We start from the raw sequence: 16,074 nt of genomic DNA on the forward strand, positions 1-16,074 counted from the left end.
CTTGAAACACTACTATCAATTTGAGTAGATAAAGTCTGCATCTTTAAGATCGATGTCCTTGATTCTAATCACTCAATTGCTTTAAGAATCATGTGGTAAAGCGCAATGTGGTAAAGCACAATGAATGATCACTTCACAACAAAACCAAATCAAAAAAGAGTCTCACTGCTTTACCAAAAAAAAAAAAAGCATCACTTTTGTTTAATACAACCAGAGAATTGTATGTATAGATCCCTTGTTGATCTTTCTTGAAACTGCACATGTGTTCTCAAGAAGGCATTACTTTGGCATGTGAAGAACACAACGCAGACACTTTCCTTCTCTCATAAGCTCAAAAGCTTTGTTGATATCATCAAATGCCAGGTTATGTGTTACCAATTCATCGATCATAATCTCCTGCGCCACAAAAAAACGAGTGAGCACACGTAAAACAAATTGTTCATAAACTAAAAGTGATTTTGCTAATGAAATATATTTTACCTTGTTCATGTACTTTTCAATGAGTGAAGGAATATCAGATTTAGGCTTCCAACCACCAAAAAGAGTGCCTTTCAAAGATTTCCCAGCAAGGAAAAGTCCGTAATGAGCTGAAACTTCAGGCTTCACCTTTGGTACACCTAGAGTAACAGTCATGCCCCATCCCTGAGATATCCACATTCAAATTTTAATATACAATATAGTGAGCCAAATTGAAACAAGGTGAGAGCAAATAGAAAACAAAACTTACATCCGAGCATGATTGTAAAGCAGTTGTAGCTATTCCCGTATCACCAACACATTCAAATGAGAAATCCGCACCTCCTCCTGTCATTCTTTTGATTACCTGAATTCCCCAACACAATGGTTCTAATTTTTACACCAACATGGGAACAAAGTTTTATCTAAATCAATTACCTGAAATATAGGTTCAGAGTGGTCATTTGAATTGATGAAATCCGTGACGCCAAATGTCTTTGCTGTAACAAATAAGAAAACATTCAAGAACCAGTCCAGAAACGCTAAGTCTTACATATATCGTAAAGCCATGATGGTATACCTTGTTCCGCCTTAGCTGGATTTATATCAACCCCAATGATCTGAGCTGCTCCTCTGAGTTTGGCACCTTGAGCAACCTGCTCAAAAGAGAAATCAATCCCACATCAAACGCCATTAACACAGAAGCATCAACATATCTGTATCTATACTTACTGAAAGACCGACAGTTCCAAGACCAAATATCACAACACTTGAACCTTTTTGTACATCAGCAACATTCCATGCTGCGCCAAGACCTGAAATTACCCCCTAGATTCTCAGCTCTGATCGTAAATAACTGTTTGAATTTCATAATTTAAAAAAAAAAAACTACTTTTGTCTACCTGCAGCTACTCCACAGCTAAGAAGACAAATTTTGTCAAGAGGTGCCACAGGATCGACTTTGACAGCACAACCAGAGTGAACCACAGTGTACTCGCTGAAACTTGAAACCGCACAGTAGTGATAAACAGGTTTGCCTTTGATAGAGAACCGTGACTTCTGATCAGTATGCATCAAACCTTTCCTCTCCATTCCAAGAACCTGACACATGTTACTTTTCCCAGATATGCAATGCCGACATGAACCACATTCACCAGTGAATACAGCGAGCACATGATCTCCTTTCTCAAACTCAGTTACGCCTTCCCCTATGCTCTCCACTATACTGCAGAAACATTCATGGACACAATACCAGTGTTTTCAAACCAGTTGTCTATTTCTTAACTCAATTCACAAATAACTACACCATTGAAGACACTTGACCAATGAGCAAAGTCTCGAACACTCGACCAATGCCTATACCAAGACCCTAGACAAATCCAAAATGCCCCCAACGCATTCTCCTCACCCTCCTTTAAACCTTCACCTCTCAACTAACCAATGCAAGGCTGTTTCTGAGCTGGCAAAGCTAGTTATAGTGGTCCTATGGTAATTGCTAAACACCGGAAAAATGTTGCTAAATCACACTAAGAACGACAATAGAACACTCAATACCACATCAAATTCTACATATTCGAAACTAAAGTTAGTTTTCTTAACTTGTTCCTATGCTTGCATAATCTGAAAAAATGTGGTCATAGACAGAAGTAACTTACCCTGCAGCTTCATGGCCAAATATTCGTGGCAAAAGGGCCTGTTCCAATGGACTGCATCAGAGACTCGTAAGCCAAATTCAACACAAAGTTTATTGTAAAAAGAGAGAAACTGTAAACCTGAGATTCCCAAGCAGAGAGATCACTACGACAGAGAGATGTACAAACAACTTTGATTCTGATCTCAAGAGGTTGAGGTGGACTCACTTCAACTTCCTCCATAACCAATGGCTCACCAGCACGCCATGTCACCGCCGCTACAAGAATTACTCAATCAAAAAATCTAATCTTTCATAAACGAGGGCAAAAAACAAAAACCCTTTTTTTGTTTACCTTTACAGGTTATGACTCGAGGTTGTTCGAAGGAGGAAGTAGAAGAAGACGACATTGTTATCCCTAATTTGATTGCTTCAAGCACAAAATGGACTAAACAACCCTGAAGAAGTAGAAGAGCAAGAAACAGAGCTTCTTCATTCACCTAACACCGAAGTCACCAACCACCATTAAGCTTAAGCGATCCAACGACATTTAAAAATGATGACTTTACAGCTTTAGAGGTCCCCACGGTTAGATGCAATGCAAGTGATTCCCGCTACCAACCCTTTTCTTCGTCAACTAATCCGAAATTTCATATTTTTTAAATCTTGCAATGGTCCGATTCATATAATTTTAATATCGAAACACAGTGTCGAATCGAGTAATGTTCCGAGTCTCCGTCTCAGAATCAGTCAATCAGATGTACTTGTCTTGTGTTTTCTTCTGCGCTCCAGTGGAGTTTGTTAAAGCAGAGACAGGTAGAAGAATATTATTGGGCTTATAGTGGCTCGATTGGGCTTATCTTATATGTTCATGATAAAAATCATAAAAGCCATATTGTGAATTATGAATGGTTCTCAGTTCTCACGATGTAAAAAATACGAACATCTAAAGTTCATTAGTTTACAAAGTAAGAAAAATATATAAAACAAAGTAGATATACAAAATTTTTGGAAAAGATATTATAACACAAGCATATACCAAATATATACATATATATATATAGTATGTAAGAAGTGAATTTCATAATATTTTCTAATTAATTTTACTCGCTAACCGATTATTAAAAAATTTTACTTAAACAAAAAAAAAGCTTAGCAATATTACATTTTATTATTTATATTTTAAATGACTCAAATAACTTGCATGATAGTAAATGGTTATCTTAATTTTTTTTTCTTTGAAATGAAATTACACTGAATCAAGTATGAATTTTTTTTCTAATAGGTTTTCCCTAATCTTTTAGTTCATAAAAAATATTGTAAGTTTATTTTATTCATTGTTTATTATCTATTATTATTTTTTAATTCTTTATTTTTAGTGCCTCCACTTTTTTTTCCTTCCAATAATTTTATTGCTGAAAGAGTTTACATCAGAGTTTACAAGCTGTTTTAAAAAATTTGGACAAGTATGACAAATTTCCCATGGTGAGGAAAAATAGTAAAAATGAAGAAGAAAATTATATTTTAGCTGTACATTATTTTGAAGAAACACGGTGATGAACAGTATTCTTCGAATATGGTACATTATTATTTATGATTTTATTTTTTCCTAAATAATGGAATTGGCTTTATCTCATTTTCTTATTTTTCCCTTAAAATAAAGAACCACTAGAGATGGTTTTAATAGTTGTTAGATCTTCCAAACCACAGATTTTATTATCTCCTAGGCTCCTATTCCTAGCTACTTCAACAGATTGTGGTATCATTAATTTTCATGACTCATGGCTCATAGTTAATAACAGTAAGGTCCCTCTTACTTTGTCTAAGCCATCTAATGTAGAACATGGGCCTAAGGAAGCCCACCAGAAAGCCTACCAAGTCCAGAAACGTAGCTGTCATACGAACGAGTTTCATCAGAACCAAAAACCTGCAAATAGCGTTGCAGTCGCTGCAGTCAAAAGCAGAGTACCACGTAGCTGTCACGAAGACTGTACGAACGGACTTCACGCTCCTCAATCAACAGGAATTAGGTGCAGCTAGACCCGGACTCCACGCTCCTCAATCAATAGGCGTTAGACACAATTCATTATTCTGATTGTCTTATATATATCTAAAAGCATTGTATTGACAAGTTAAGTTGAATAAGAGTAAAATATTCATCTTCTTCTCTAAGCTTTCTTCTAGGTTTAAGAAAGCGTTCATGGTATCAGAGCCATGGATAGTCCATCAGAAATTTTTTCTCCTTCCACTCTGAGTATCTCTCAGTGTGTTACTCTTAAACTCACAGAAACCAACTATTTACTATGGAAGACACAGTTTGAGTCTTTCCTCTCAAGTCAAATACTTTTGGGCTACGTTAATGGTGACACTCCTCGTCCCTCACCAACTACTTCTGTGAAGACTGGAGATCTGGTGACTGAGTCTCCAAATCCGGATTTCGTCAAATGGATTCGAAATGACCAGATTGTTCTCGCCTGGTTGTTTGGATCTTTGTCTAAAGAAGCTCTGCGCTCTGTTTATGGTCTTCACACATCCAAAGAGGTATGGATGACTCTTGCTAAGAAATTTAATCGAGTGTCTGCAACTAGGAAGCTAGATTTACAAAGGCGTTTGTATGGTCTCATGAAACATGGGAAATCAATGGCTCAATATTTGTCTGATGCAAAAGCTATATGTGATCAATTAGACTCGATTGGCTGTTCTCTTACAGATCAAGAGAAAATTTATGGTCTGTTACATAACTTAGGTCAGGAATATGAGTCTATAACAACATACATTGAGAACTCTATGGATTCATTTCCTGGTCCTACTTTTGAAGATGTTGGTTATCGTCTTACCAACTTTGATGACAAACTCCAAGGATATACCAACTCTGCTTCTGCTGTTACTCCACACCTTACGTTCTCTGCTGAAAGAGACTACTACAGCTCAGGTCGAGGTCAAGGATATGGTCGGTCTGGTTCACGAGGAAGAGGTCGTGGTTACTCCACTCGAGGCAGAGGATTCCATCAACAGATCAACACGCAGTCTTCTCAGTCAAGTTCAGAACGTCCTACATGTCAAATCTGTGGCAAATATGGCCACTCTGCAGCAAAATGTTACAAAAGATTTGATCATTCGTACCAAATGGAGGGTGTTCACAGTGCTATGGCTGCAATGAAAGTGACTGATCACTCCATGCCTTCGGGACAAGAATGGTATCCTGACACTGGCGCTACAGCTCACATTACCAACTCCCCTGCTCAACTTCAGAACTCTCAAGTCTACAAGGGTGATGATGCTGTAATGGTTGGTAATGGAGATTTTCTCCCTATAACACATATCGGGTCCATTGCTATTCCCACTCTCCAAGGTACTTCCTTACCGTTAAAAGATGTTCTTGTCTGTCCAAATATAGCCAAGTCATTGTTATCTGTTTCCAAGCTCACGGATTACTATCCATGCTTTTTTCAAAAGAGTTGTTTCCAAGAGCATGGTTTGACAAATTTAGCTCTTTTCTGCTAGAATTTGGCTTCATTTGCAGTTATCCAGATCCTTCCCTGTTTGTCTATCTCAGAGGAAACGACACTATGCTATTACTTCTCTACGTTGATGATATGTTGTTAACCGGAAACAACTCTAAACTCATGGATCAGCTTCTGGTGAGCTTAAGCAGTATTTTTCGGATGAAGGACTTAGGCCCTCTACACTACTTTCTCGGAATTCAAGCTCTTTTTCATGATGGTGGTCTCTTCCTAAACCAAGAAAAATATGCTACAGATCTCTTAGTCACTGCAGGAATGGCTGATTGTGCTCCCATGCCTACTCCACTTCCTTTGCAGCCTGGAAAGATCGCTGGCCAGTCCAAACTCTTTTCAAATCCTACTTATTTCCGAAGTTTGGCAGGTAAACTTCAATATCTCACTTTGACGAGGCCTGACATCCAATTTGCAGTTAACTTTGTGTGTCAAAAAATGCATTCTCCATCTGAGGATGACTTTTTCTTACTCAAGAGAATCCTACGGTATGTGAAAGGCACAGTCCGGTTGGGTATAAATCTCTCAAACACCACTGATTCTACTCTTCGAGTCTATAGTGACAGTGGGTGGTCTGGTTGTAAAGACACCAGTCGCAGCACTGGCGGTTTCTGCACATTTCTTGGGGCTAACATAATCTCATGGTCATCAAAACGACACCCCACTGTCTCTCATTCATCTACTGAATCAGAGTACCGAACTCTGTCTCTTGCCTCTCGTGAAATCATGTGGTTGAATAATCTTCTCAGAGAAACAGGAGTTGCTCAGCCTGTTACTCCTAAGATGTACTGTGACAACTTATCTGTAGTTCATCTCACCGTCAATCCAGCTCTTCACTCAAAAATGAAACACTTTGCTCGTGACTTTCATCATGTCCGAGAACAAGTTGCTCTTGGTGCTCTCATAGTGGAACATATTCCTGCACAAGACCAGCTTGCTGACATCTTCACTAAGTCACTCCCTCCAGCAGCTTTCTGTGATCTTCGTTTCAAACTTGGCCTCTGCTTGCCACCGACGCCAAGTTTGCGGGAAGGTAATAACAGTAAGGTCCCTCTAAGCCATCTAATGTAGAACATGGGCCTAAGGAAGCCCACCAGAAAGCCTACCAAGTCCAGAAACGTAGCTGTCATACGAATGAGTTTCATCATAACCAAAAACCTGCAAATAGCGTTGCAGTCACTGCAGTCAAAAGCAGAGTACCACGTAGCTGTCACGAAGACTGTACGAACGGACTTCACGCTCCTCAATCAACAGGAATTAGGTGCAGCTAGACCTGGACTCCACGCTCCTCAATCAATAGGCGTTAGACACAATTCATTATTCTGATTGTCTTATATATATCTAAAAGCATTGTATTGACAAGTTAAGTTGAATAAGAGTAAAATATTCATCTTCTTCTCTAAGCTTTCTTCTAGGTTTAAGAAAGCGTTCAATAGTCATTGGCCCATCGCATTGCTAGTACATCGAACGATAATGATGTGAATTTTATAATTTGAATTTATTTTTTTAAAATAAATTGTCTCATTTTCTTTATGTTGTCCCTTAAAATAAAGGACTAGGCATTAGAGATATATAATTTTAATTGTTAGATCTTCCAAACCACAAGATTTGTTTTCTCTCCTAGCTAGGCTTCTAGAGGCTTGAACAAATTGTTGTATCACTAATTGTCATGACTCATGGCCATGATTTGAGTCATTGGCCTATCGCATTGCTAGCACATCGGACGATAATGATATGATGGGAAGGCATCTCACGTTTTATTACGCAGAGAATGGACACCGATCAATCAATAGAAATAGAGAGACATGCACTCTTTATCGTACCATGCACAGAGGCTAGTCCTGGATTATAAATAAATTACACCTAACACTATCGTATAGGCACGTGTTTGTTTTTGTTCGTGTCTAGGTTCAACGTATATGGCCACCATAATTTGATACTAATAAGTAATACCACCAAAAATAAATAAATAATACTACTAATTTGCAAAATGATCTTATATATTTTATTTTATTTTTTGGTAAAAGTCTTATATATTTTAATTGGTTTGTAAATCAGTATATTTTCCCTAAAAATTAGGAATGATCAAATATTAGATAACATAATATTTTAACTAGCAGTAAAAATAAATCATTAAACTAAAAAAATAATACTAACTAGTCAAGGTTTCATAATATATATGACTTGGATTGAATATTTTAAATCAATTAAATTACCCTCTTAAGTTAAAGCTATATATATGGTGTAAAACGGATAAAATGTCGCTTAGCAGTTAGATATAGCTGCAGAACTGTCAATTAGTAATTTACAAATGATAACTCATACAATATAAAATTTGTAATGGTCCATGGCTCTTATTTTCACCCTTTCGCTTTTGATCCTGATTTGAAATTTGTAGAATAATTATATTATTCATATGATAGCACGTCAAATTTTCACTTAATTTATAAATACGTTTTTGGAGACAATTATAAAATAAATTCTAAAGTTGGCATTTATTTACAGACATGGCATTGGCATTAAATAATTAATTTAATAAACAAATTAATTCTACTTATATTTGATTTTTTATAGAAATTAAGTGTTTTAAAAGGTAACAAACATAATTGTAAATGTATACAGATTTTATTTCTTTATTTTATAAGGAGATGAGTGAAGAGATATTTTTCTTTAAAAATTTGAAAAACTGATTTGATAAAAAGTGACTTTTTGCTTCACATACTATATTTTAATTTCACGGGTGTCGTATGATGAGTTTTTGCGGATTAAAAATCTTTGAACATTTTGCATAATCCGTCTAGCATGGCGGGTTTGGACTATAAAACCAACACAAAAACTATTAGTTTATTTCATATACTATAGATTTATAGTCATAGTTTGGAAAATTAACTTATAAATTATTTAGTATATAAATTATAAAATATTAAATATACTACAACATATTCTTAATATTCCAATAAAATGTATAAACATAAAAATATACACTAACATACCATATATGCATATACCTCTGTTTAATTATAGAAAACAAAAGTAAGTGTTTCAAAATTTATATTCTATCTAATAACAAATTTAATTTAATTAGGTTATAAATAGTATAAAACGTAAGAAGAAGAAAAAACATTGTAAACAAAATTATAAATTAATTAGATAAGAATTAATTAAGTGGGAATTTTAAAACTAAATAAATTAAAAGTTATTATTTAAAATATATTAATTTATAATTTAGTCCCACGGTGTACTGCGGGTGAAAATCTAGTAGGTATATAAAGTAGAATTTGATTTGTAGAAGGACTGTTTAGCCTGATTTTATATATAGAACTCAGTTTGCTTATAGAATTCCACTGAAAAATTAAATCATATATCTAATCTTTATCAAAATAGCATAATAATAAAATGTTATGTTAATTATGTATATATATATATATATACTTTTTTAATAAAACGGAAGTACACGACTTCAAATTGGTAGACCATATAATATTAATATAGATTATAACTAAGATTAATTATTTGATAGGTTATATGGATTAATTATTTGATAGGTTGTATAGACTTAGGATTAGGATCTCTTAAAATGGATATTCCAAATAATATAATAAAATCTCCAAATAATATTTAACTAACCATATATAGGTAAAAAAATCTCAGAAACTAATAGAAATTAATCACTCTTCTGCAGATTACAAGTGATTTCCGATTATACTTTAAAATAAAATCTTACCTAACTTTATCAGAAAATTTTGACTGAGTAACGGGTCAAAATTTGAATATTTAAATTCATTTCATATATTTCTTTTATTGAATTGTATAGTTTTATACTAGGTTGCATAGAAACGGAAACGAATACGCGGAAGCGAAATGTTTTCAAAAATGAGAAATTCATTTTAAAAAAAATTAATTAATTGAAACGTTTTGGAAACGTATGTATATATATATATATATATATATAATAAACCACCAAACATTAAAACCTATATCAAAACAAAAAATTGAAACAACACAAATTCAAAATATAAATATTAAATATTTGAATTAAAACACTAATAATATTATATGTTTATATTATTGTGAATATATATTTTAAATTATTTTATTTATTAAGTTTCTAAGCTAAAAAAAAGAGTTTTTGTCGTGTTTCCAAAACGAAAACGGAGTTTTCATCGTGTTTTCAAACAAAGATTTTCAAGAATATCATAAATATATGATAGATCAAAAAGTTAAAAATTAGAAGAACTCTAATTTGATTTGTTATAGCACGGATCAATAATATGACAAAAATTAAGAAATATGATTTCTTGCTAGAGCACGGGTTAAAATTTCAAAAATATGATTTCTCGGATTAAATTTAAGTTTTGAATAATATTGTTTGGTAGGCTTTCTCGGTCACGAAGATTTTGACAAACATATGTTACATATATGATCCTCAAATTAATATGCGCTATACTATAGGTTAAGTCATAGAACTAGCAATCAAAATACAATATATAATTTTAAACACTAAACAAATCAAATAAAATTAACAAACAAAAATTAATTTTTTTATCATACAACTTAATCCGCGTTATACGGCGGGTCAAAATCTAGATATACTATAATATATCTTACAAAATAAATATTATTTTCATAAGTCATATTCAGTATATGATTTCATGGCATAGTGTTTCATCCAAAAAAAAAAAATTCAAACGAATAAAATAATCACATATACAATTTTTTAAACAAAAATTTTTAAATAAACAAAAGGAAGGAATTTCAACTCGTGCTCTAGCACGGATCATATTTTAGTATATATATATATTCACTCACTGAAATACATATTTCTACTTAATATTTTATCATATACATATAGCATAATTTTGTGAACAATTTAGTAATTTTATGACATTTTACATTTGGTGTCGCTACATGTTGTGTTTTCATGTATAGGTGTAAAATTATTCCTAACATAATCACATTTTCATTTTTGTTGGTAAATTTTTCTGTATTGCTTATAATTATTTTCTTAAAAAAAAATTTTTATTTAATATTAATTTTTATTAGTAACAATTTTAATATATTGAATAGCAATGCTAAAAAATAAACAAAACATTTGGAAATGAAAATTCCCTTTATAATTGAAGTTGGAACTTTACTTACAATTTATATAAATTAAACAAATTACCATTCGTTTGTAAAAAAAAAATAAAAATAAAAATTACCATTCAAGTTTTCTATAACCTGATTACTACTTTAAAAACGAGAAACCAATAGCCAAGAATGCAAATAAATATGTTGCTCTTTTTAACCTCAAAAATGGAGAAAAGAAGAAAAGTTTCGAAAAACAAATGCATATATGTTTTATGATGATACGATGAGCAACAAGGAGACCAGTGTACGTGTGATGCGAATGCCTGATGGTCCCATTCTTTTTATTATCAAACGAGATATTTCACTTTACACCATTCGTTTTTGGAACACGTTGTGACTCAGTTACTGTGTCAATTTCTTTTGTTTTAGTAGGGTTCATGAGTTGAAATTGACACTATGAGCAATGAAGAGATAAGTATACGTATGGCTTCGAGTGATGAAAATGCTAGCTGGCCCCATTATGTTTAGGGTCAATTAATTGAAGAATTGGACAGTTTACGAATCATGACCGCGCCGCTTCGCCATCCTCTAGTCGGGTGACACGTGTCCGATGCGTCGCATCTGTCAGTTCGGAAGCTGAAGCGTCGCGTAGGTTAGATAGGCAATTATGACTCCGCGTAGGGTTGCCGCCCACTTCCTTCTATAAATACTCGATATCCACCGATTGTTTTCACTTTTCGCTGTATCGTCAAAGGTAATTACTTTGCTCTCTCTCTCTCTCTTCGTCCTTAATTACTTTGTTGTTTGTCAACTTTTCTACACTCTTCGGCGATCTGCACTGTTCTTCACCTTGACCATGGTTTCCTCGTCGGCTACCACAAGCGAACCATTGATCCGCAAGAATTCCAACAGGGAACCTCTGAACACCATCAGATCGGTCCAAGGCGAGATGCCGAATAGGCCAAAAGAAGCCGAATGTTCCTCAAGGCTCTGATCCACCGAGATTCCGATCCCCTCTTTAATCGATGAAGCGGATCGCGAAGATCATGGAAACGCTGACAAATCTCTGATCTCCCACCTGACAACTCTAATGGTGAAACAGTCCGACTTGCTCCTGATGGCGTCATGATCAATGACCTCCTTCCTCTCCGAGATCACCGAGGTGAGATTGGGGGCGAGAAGACGACCAACACCATTAAAACGGTACACACACTGTTGAATTCGTGCGGCCTATCCAATTCTGGTGTCCATGTTATTATTCCCGGAGATCACCAACGTCCATGGAATCCGCCTCTCGGGTATATTTGCTTATACGAGGGATTCTTCTCTCAATGCCGGTTGTGGTTCCCTCTTCCTAATCTGCTCAGCCAATATGCTCATCGCCGTAAAATTCCGATATGCCAACTCTCCCCAGGAAGTATCTGCAACTTCGTCGCCGCTCTCACTTTCGCAGCTGAGGCTGAAGTTTTTCTTGGAATTGAATGCTTTGAGAAGTTAACAAATTTTAAGAATAGCCAAGGTAGTGAGTTGTGGATGGTTAACACGAAGCCCAGCTCATAACTTCCTTCCTGGGGAAAAAGTTAGTAACTTCAAGAAGTTGAGAGCTCGCTATTTCTTTGTCCGAGTCGATGATCGCTCTTTCAAGAATCCGAAATGCAGTCGCCGAAGAGTGTGGAACGATTCGCCTGGTATCGTCTGATTCCTTATTTTGTCAAATCGGACAATCTTGTTCTGACCTGATTTTGTATTTTGATGTGTTTTACAGCTCGCCCTTCTTCAGCTCAGAAACTACCTCCTAGATTTCAGCACGTCAAGGACTCTCTATTCGGTGTAGCTGAGCGTAGCTGGGATCAAGTCTCTCGATGTCGTGTGGAAGCAGCAATGGTTAAGGCGAGGACGAAGTTTGCCAGTTTCGCAAGTTCGTTGGGTCGAACTTCCGAGGTCCCACCGACCACAATTGTCAAAGCCGAGATGCTCCGATCTGTGAATCCACACGAGGAACGGATCGCCGATCCCGAATCAGAGCAAGCGAGGAATGAATTCATCGATATTGAGGATGGTGACGAGCTCCCGGCTCTTGGTTTTGAGGACGAAAACGTAGCTCCCAATGACTCATCCCCTCCTGCACCGACTGAGCCGACCATCTCAGTACAGCTCGCCCCGGAGCCAAGTAGCGGTTCTAAAAAGAAAAGGTCCAAGAAGGATAACGGCAAGGACAAAAGCAAAGAAAAGGGCAAAGGAAAAGGCTCTGCCCAGTCGGAAACGCTCTGCGGAAGAGGCCGGCCTCGAATCCTATGACCGCTTCCGAGTTGAACGGGCTACTAGTCGATCCAATCAATTTCGCTTCGACTACTTCGGGGAAACGCCTCTCGTGTGCAACAAGGAAGCCGCCGGGGAGTTGTGCAGGCAACTTACAGTGTCTTCAGTCATGCTGCCGCCGCTCGATAAGCTTGAATTCAAAGACCAATACGTCCAGGCCGCCCAGTCCGCCCTTCAGGTTCGAATCGCATCGTCCTCCTCATTTTTTTATTGCAAACCTTGATTCTCATTTTACTTTGTTTCGAAGTGCAGACCGCCGCCTATATGTCTTCGCTTACTCTTATGTACGATAGGCGTGTGAAATCGATGGCATCTGGAGAGGCCGAATTCGAAAACATGAAGGAGTGCTTGAAGAATCTCCGGGAGGCGGATAGGTCGAAGAATGAGAGGATCAAGGAGCTGAAGGATCTTCTTGGGAATAAGGAACAAGACTGCAAAAACCTGGAGGAAAGGGTTGCCGAGCTGGAATCGCAAGAAAAAGTTATGGGGGAAGAGAAGGCCGAACTGACGAGGCAGTTCAATGATCTTGGGGCAAAGCTCGAGTCAGAGACGAGACGACTTCGCCTAGATCGCCAAGCCAAGGTCGAAGGTACCACGAGGAAAGTGCAGCGCCATCTTAACAAGGTAAAGGATTACCTGCGTGAGCAGGAGATGGCCCGTCCGAAAGAAGATGTTCTCAACCAGGCAAGCGGGTACGAGGAGATTATGGATTATCTTCTAAAGAACGGAGCATCCATTCCAGACAACCTGATTGCCGAGATCAAGGAAACGCGAGAGGTTGCTAAGAATGAGGTGGAGGCGCTGGATCTCTTAGAGCTCGGAGAAGGCGATCTCAACATGTCTCCATACTAGCTCGGCTTTGGATTACTTCAGTCCAGGACTGCGGCTCCAGACTCCGTTCGACATACGTACGGTTCCAATGCCGCGCTTTTCAAAGCCAATCTGACTGATCCTCCAGAACTTGATTGTAGCCTCTTGACTGCGTCTCCTAGGAATGTTTGCTGTTTTCCTTTTTATTTTCCTGTTTCAGACTTTGTGATATTGCTACCTATTTTGCGGCCGACTCCTTTTTTTTGGAAATTTCCCTTTTACGCTTTCATGGAATATCTCCTTTTTGTTAGACAGTGAAAATGGTAATCTCGCAATTTTGAAATTGGAAATTTTTCTTTCTAGGATTAGTATAAATATGGTTGCTCCACACTTGATTTCACCGTAACTTTTACGAAACAATTTAAGATGCCAAGTTCCGTTGGTAGTACTGATTCTTTAGTCTAGGTTGGGAACGATGTCCCAACGTTTTCAAACTCAGGAGCCATTGAGTGAGGGATGCCCTTTTACCCGAATACCCGAGCTCCCTGGATGCTAATGTTTCGTGTTAGTCCGGAGAAGAGATTGGAATTAGAGACCTTCCTCTCTCGCATCGAAGAACGCCATTCCGAGTACCGTGGTCGATTAGCCGTAATAGAGCAGTCGTGAAGTGAACTGCTTTTCAAACTTAAACTGCTTGAATCCCACCCAAGGTTCTGGATCGAAAACGGTCTGGACAGGGTGGCAGACATGCCGCGGTGCTTGATCGACTACTGCAATGAGTGCTATCATTCGGCGAACTCGATTCCGAGCGAACCGAGTTTTTCTCCGGCGAGTTCATGCCTTCCGAGGTGAATACGTTTTATATGAGCAAACGTGCCAACAAGCTGCTCATGCCTTCGTTCGCCAGGTCTCCTAACTTCGTCTATGCGAATTTTTTATGAAAAATCTTCATTGATCGATGACCTTGTGCGTAGATCGAATCCGTGCACCGCGAATAATGCCACAAGCTGTACTATAACCGCATGAAAAGGAACGAAATCGATGACCGTCTGGCAGTATTGGATGCCGAGATCTCCACTTTACGGGCGAAGAGAGGAAGAGCCATCGCTCGTTTGGACGAGGCCTAACAGAAGACCAGGGCATTGGAGTCGCATCTTGCTGATTGGGAGAGAACATGACTTCAGCTCCTATAGCCTATGCCAAAGCGACTTAAAGCGGATACCCGGAAGATCGCCGGCTGACTTGATCTGGATGGTTCATATGCTTTGGCGATCTGGTCCTTTCATTATGCTTTAATATTTTTAATTCTCCGTCGAATTTGTCTTGTTCAGACAATTTATCCTTGCAATAAAGTTTTTATTTTAATTGGAAATTCACCTGAGGCAAGACGTCTCCCGGCTTACACAGAATAATCCTTTATGAGAACAGTTTAGCCCAAGCATAAGTGTGCTTTTAAGCAAAGGGCGAGGTATGATGCCTCAGCTTACCCTCTTTGCCCCAGTTCAGAAAGCGAAAAGCGAAATTTACAACGATGGGTTTGGCTTACATTCGTCCGAGCTGGAACTTACGAAACAATTCAAAAGAATTCTCAGAGTTCAGTTTATCTCTCGTCAAGGAGTTATCGAGAGAATTCTAGTAGAATTCTCTGGGCTCGATGTGCCTTGCATTGGAGACTTATAATCAAAACAATTCCAACGGAATTCTTTGGTTCGATTTATCTCACGCTGGAGAGTAGGTCGATCATCTGGCCGAGATGTCGAGCGATTTTTTTTTTTTTGTGCTCATTCCTAAGGCGTAACCGCGTCATTAAATATAGACGCGTTTTTACGATGCAATTTAATTGGTGGAAGAGTCTCGGGACGCAGCGCGTATCTTCCCATGATCTGATTGGTGCGAGATTTACGGGACACAGCATTTATCTCCCCCTTTTCCCCTTATAAATAGAGGAAAAGGTGGTTTGCTGAGCATCTCTCATCCAAACTTCAGAAAGATTAAATTGCAAAGCAAGCCTATCACAACTCGGTCTGCGTGGTTGAGGCGAGCTCGAGAGTTGACTGCCGCTGGCGTCAGCGGATTCAATCCAGAGGCGTCGAACGTCGCCCTCCCCTTAGAAGAGATGGCCCCGTCCCCACCGCATGAACTTACAGTGCCGATCGAGGGGGATCCACTGCAAAGAGAGATCCGCATCTACCGAGCTCGCTGTCAACGGATGAGTTCGTATATCAAGGCCTTTCATCTGAAATACGACCTCATCTTCCAGCTCTACCGTCTTGA

At 37.7% G+C, this 16,074-nt stretch overlaps 3 protein-coding genes across 4 annotated transcripts; 2 read left to right on the top strand and 1 right to left on the bottom strand.

Moving 5' to 3' along the window:
* Nucleotides 1-58: 58 nt before the first annotated feature.
* Nucleotides 59-2,924, bottom strand: LOC147919068 (alcohol dehydrogenase-like 6). 2 transcript variants are annotated; one of them, XR_015593073.1, is made up of 10 exons: nucleotides 2,442-2,866; nucleotides 2,229-2,365; nucleotides 2,112-2,149; nucleotides 1,359-1,681; nucleotides 1,189-1,271; nucleotides 1,037-1,112; nucleotides 895-956; nucleotides 728-846; nucleotides 481-642; nucleotides 59-396 (listed from the first exon to the last, which is right to left on the bottom strand). XR_015593073.1 is itself a non-coding variant. In XM_087505341.1 (10 exons), exons 1-10 carry the CDS (start codon nucleotides 2,494-2,496, stop codon nucleotides 280-282), a joined length of 1,149 nt encoding a protein of 382 aa, XP_087361467.1. In that variant the 5' UTR covers nucleotides 2,497-2,924; the 3' UTR covers nucleotides 59-279. The 2 variants fall into 2 exon arrangements, 1 of the variants encoding a protein (XP_087361467.1); XM_087505341.1 differs by having other exon boundaries at nucleotides 728-823; nucleotides 2,442-2,924.
* A 1,285-nt stretch (nucleotides 2,925-4,209) lies between these two features.
* Nucleotides 4,210-6,995, top strand: LOC104770945 (uncharacterized). The gene is made up of 2 exons (XM_010495421.3): nucleotides 4,210-5,438; nucleotides 5,591-6,995. Exons 1-2 carry the CDS (start codon nucleotides 4,301-4,303, stop codon nucleotides 6,670-6,672), a joined length of 2,220 nt encoding a protein of 739 aa, XP_010493723.1. The 5' UTR covers nucleotides 4,210-4,300; the 3' UTR covers nucleotides 6,673-6,995.
* A 4,532-nt stretch (nucleotides 6,996-11,527) lies between these two features.
* LOC147919069 (meiosis-specific protein ASY2-like) lies at nucleotides 11,528-13,842 on the top strand. The gene is made up of 5 exons (XM_087503831.1): nucleotides 11,528-11,648; nucleotides 11,774-12,190; nucleotides 12,437-12,926; nucleotides 12,997-13,168; nucleotides 13,243-13,842. Exons 1-5 carry the CDS (start codon nucleotides 11,528-11,530, stop codon nucleotides 13,840-13,842), a joined length of 1,800 nt encoding a protein of 599 aa, XP_087359957.1.
* The last annotated feature ends 2,232 nt before the right edge of the window (nucleotides 13,843-16,074 follow it).

This window comes from Camelina sativa, chromosome 20 (assembly GCF_030686135.1).
Source record: "Camelina sativa cultivar CO46 ecotype springtype chromosome 20, ASM3068613v1".
In the NCBI taxonomy this organism is placed as follows: Eukaryota; Viridiplantae; Streptophyta; class Magnoliopsida; order Brassicales; family Brassicaceae; genus Camelina; species Camelina sativa.

Excerpts from the sequence above, each read along its gene's own strand:
- LOC147919068 (XM_087505341.1), bottom strand. The coding sequence starts at position 2,496 with ATGTCGTCTTCTTCTACTTCCTCCTTCGAACAACCTCGAGTCATAACC. Across the intron at positions 2,366-2,441 it reads TCGAGTCATAACCTGTAAAG|CGGCGGTGACATGGCGTGCT; the intron begins GTAAACAAAAAA and ends TAATTCTTGTAG. Across the intron at positions 643-727 it reads CTTTACAATCATGCTCGGAT|GGATGGGGCATGACTGTTAC; the intron begins GTAAGTTTTGTT and ends TGGATATCTCAG.
- LOC104770945 (XM_010495421.3), top strand. The coding sequence starts at position 4,301 with ATGGATAGTCCATCAGAAATTTTTTCTCCTTCCACTCTGAGTATCTCT. Across the intron at positions 5,439-5,590 it reads TGCTATTCCCACTCTCCAAG|AATTTGGCTTCATTTGCAGT; the intron begins GTACTTCCTTAC and ends CTTTTCTGCTAG.
- LOC147919069 (XM_087503831.1), top strand. The coding sequence starts at position 11,528 with ATGGTTTCCTCGTCGGCTACCACAAGCGAACCATTGATCCGCAAGAAT. Across the intron at positions 12,191-12,436 it reads AAATTTTAAGAATAGCCAAG|CTCGCCCTTCTTCAGCTCAG; the intron begins GTAGTGAGTTGT and ends TGTGTTTTACAG. Across the intron at positions 12,927-12,996 it reads AAAGGAAAAGGCTCTGCCCA|TCGATCCAATCAATTTCGCT; the intron begins GTCGGAAACGCT and ends ACGGGCTACTAG.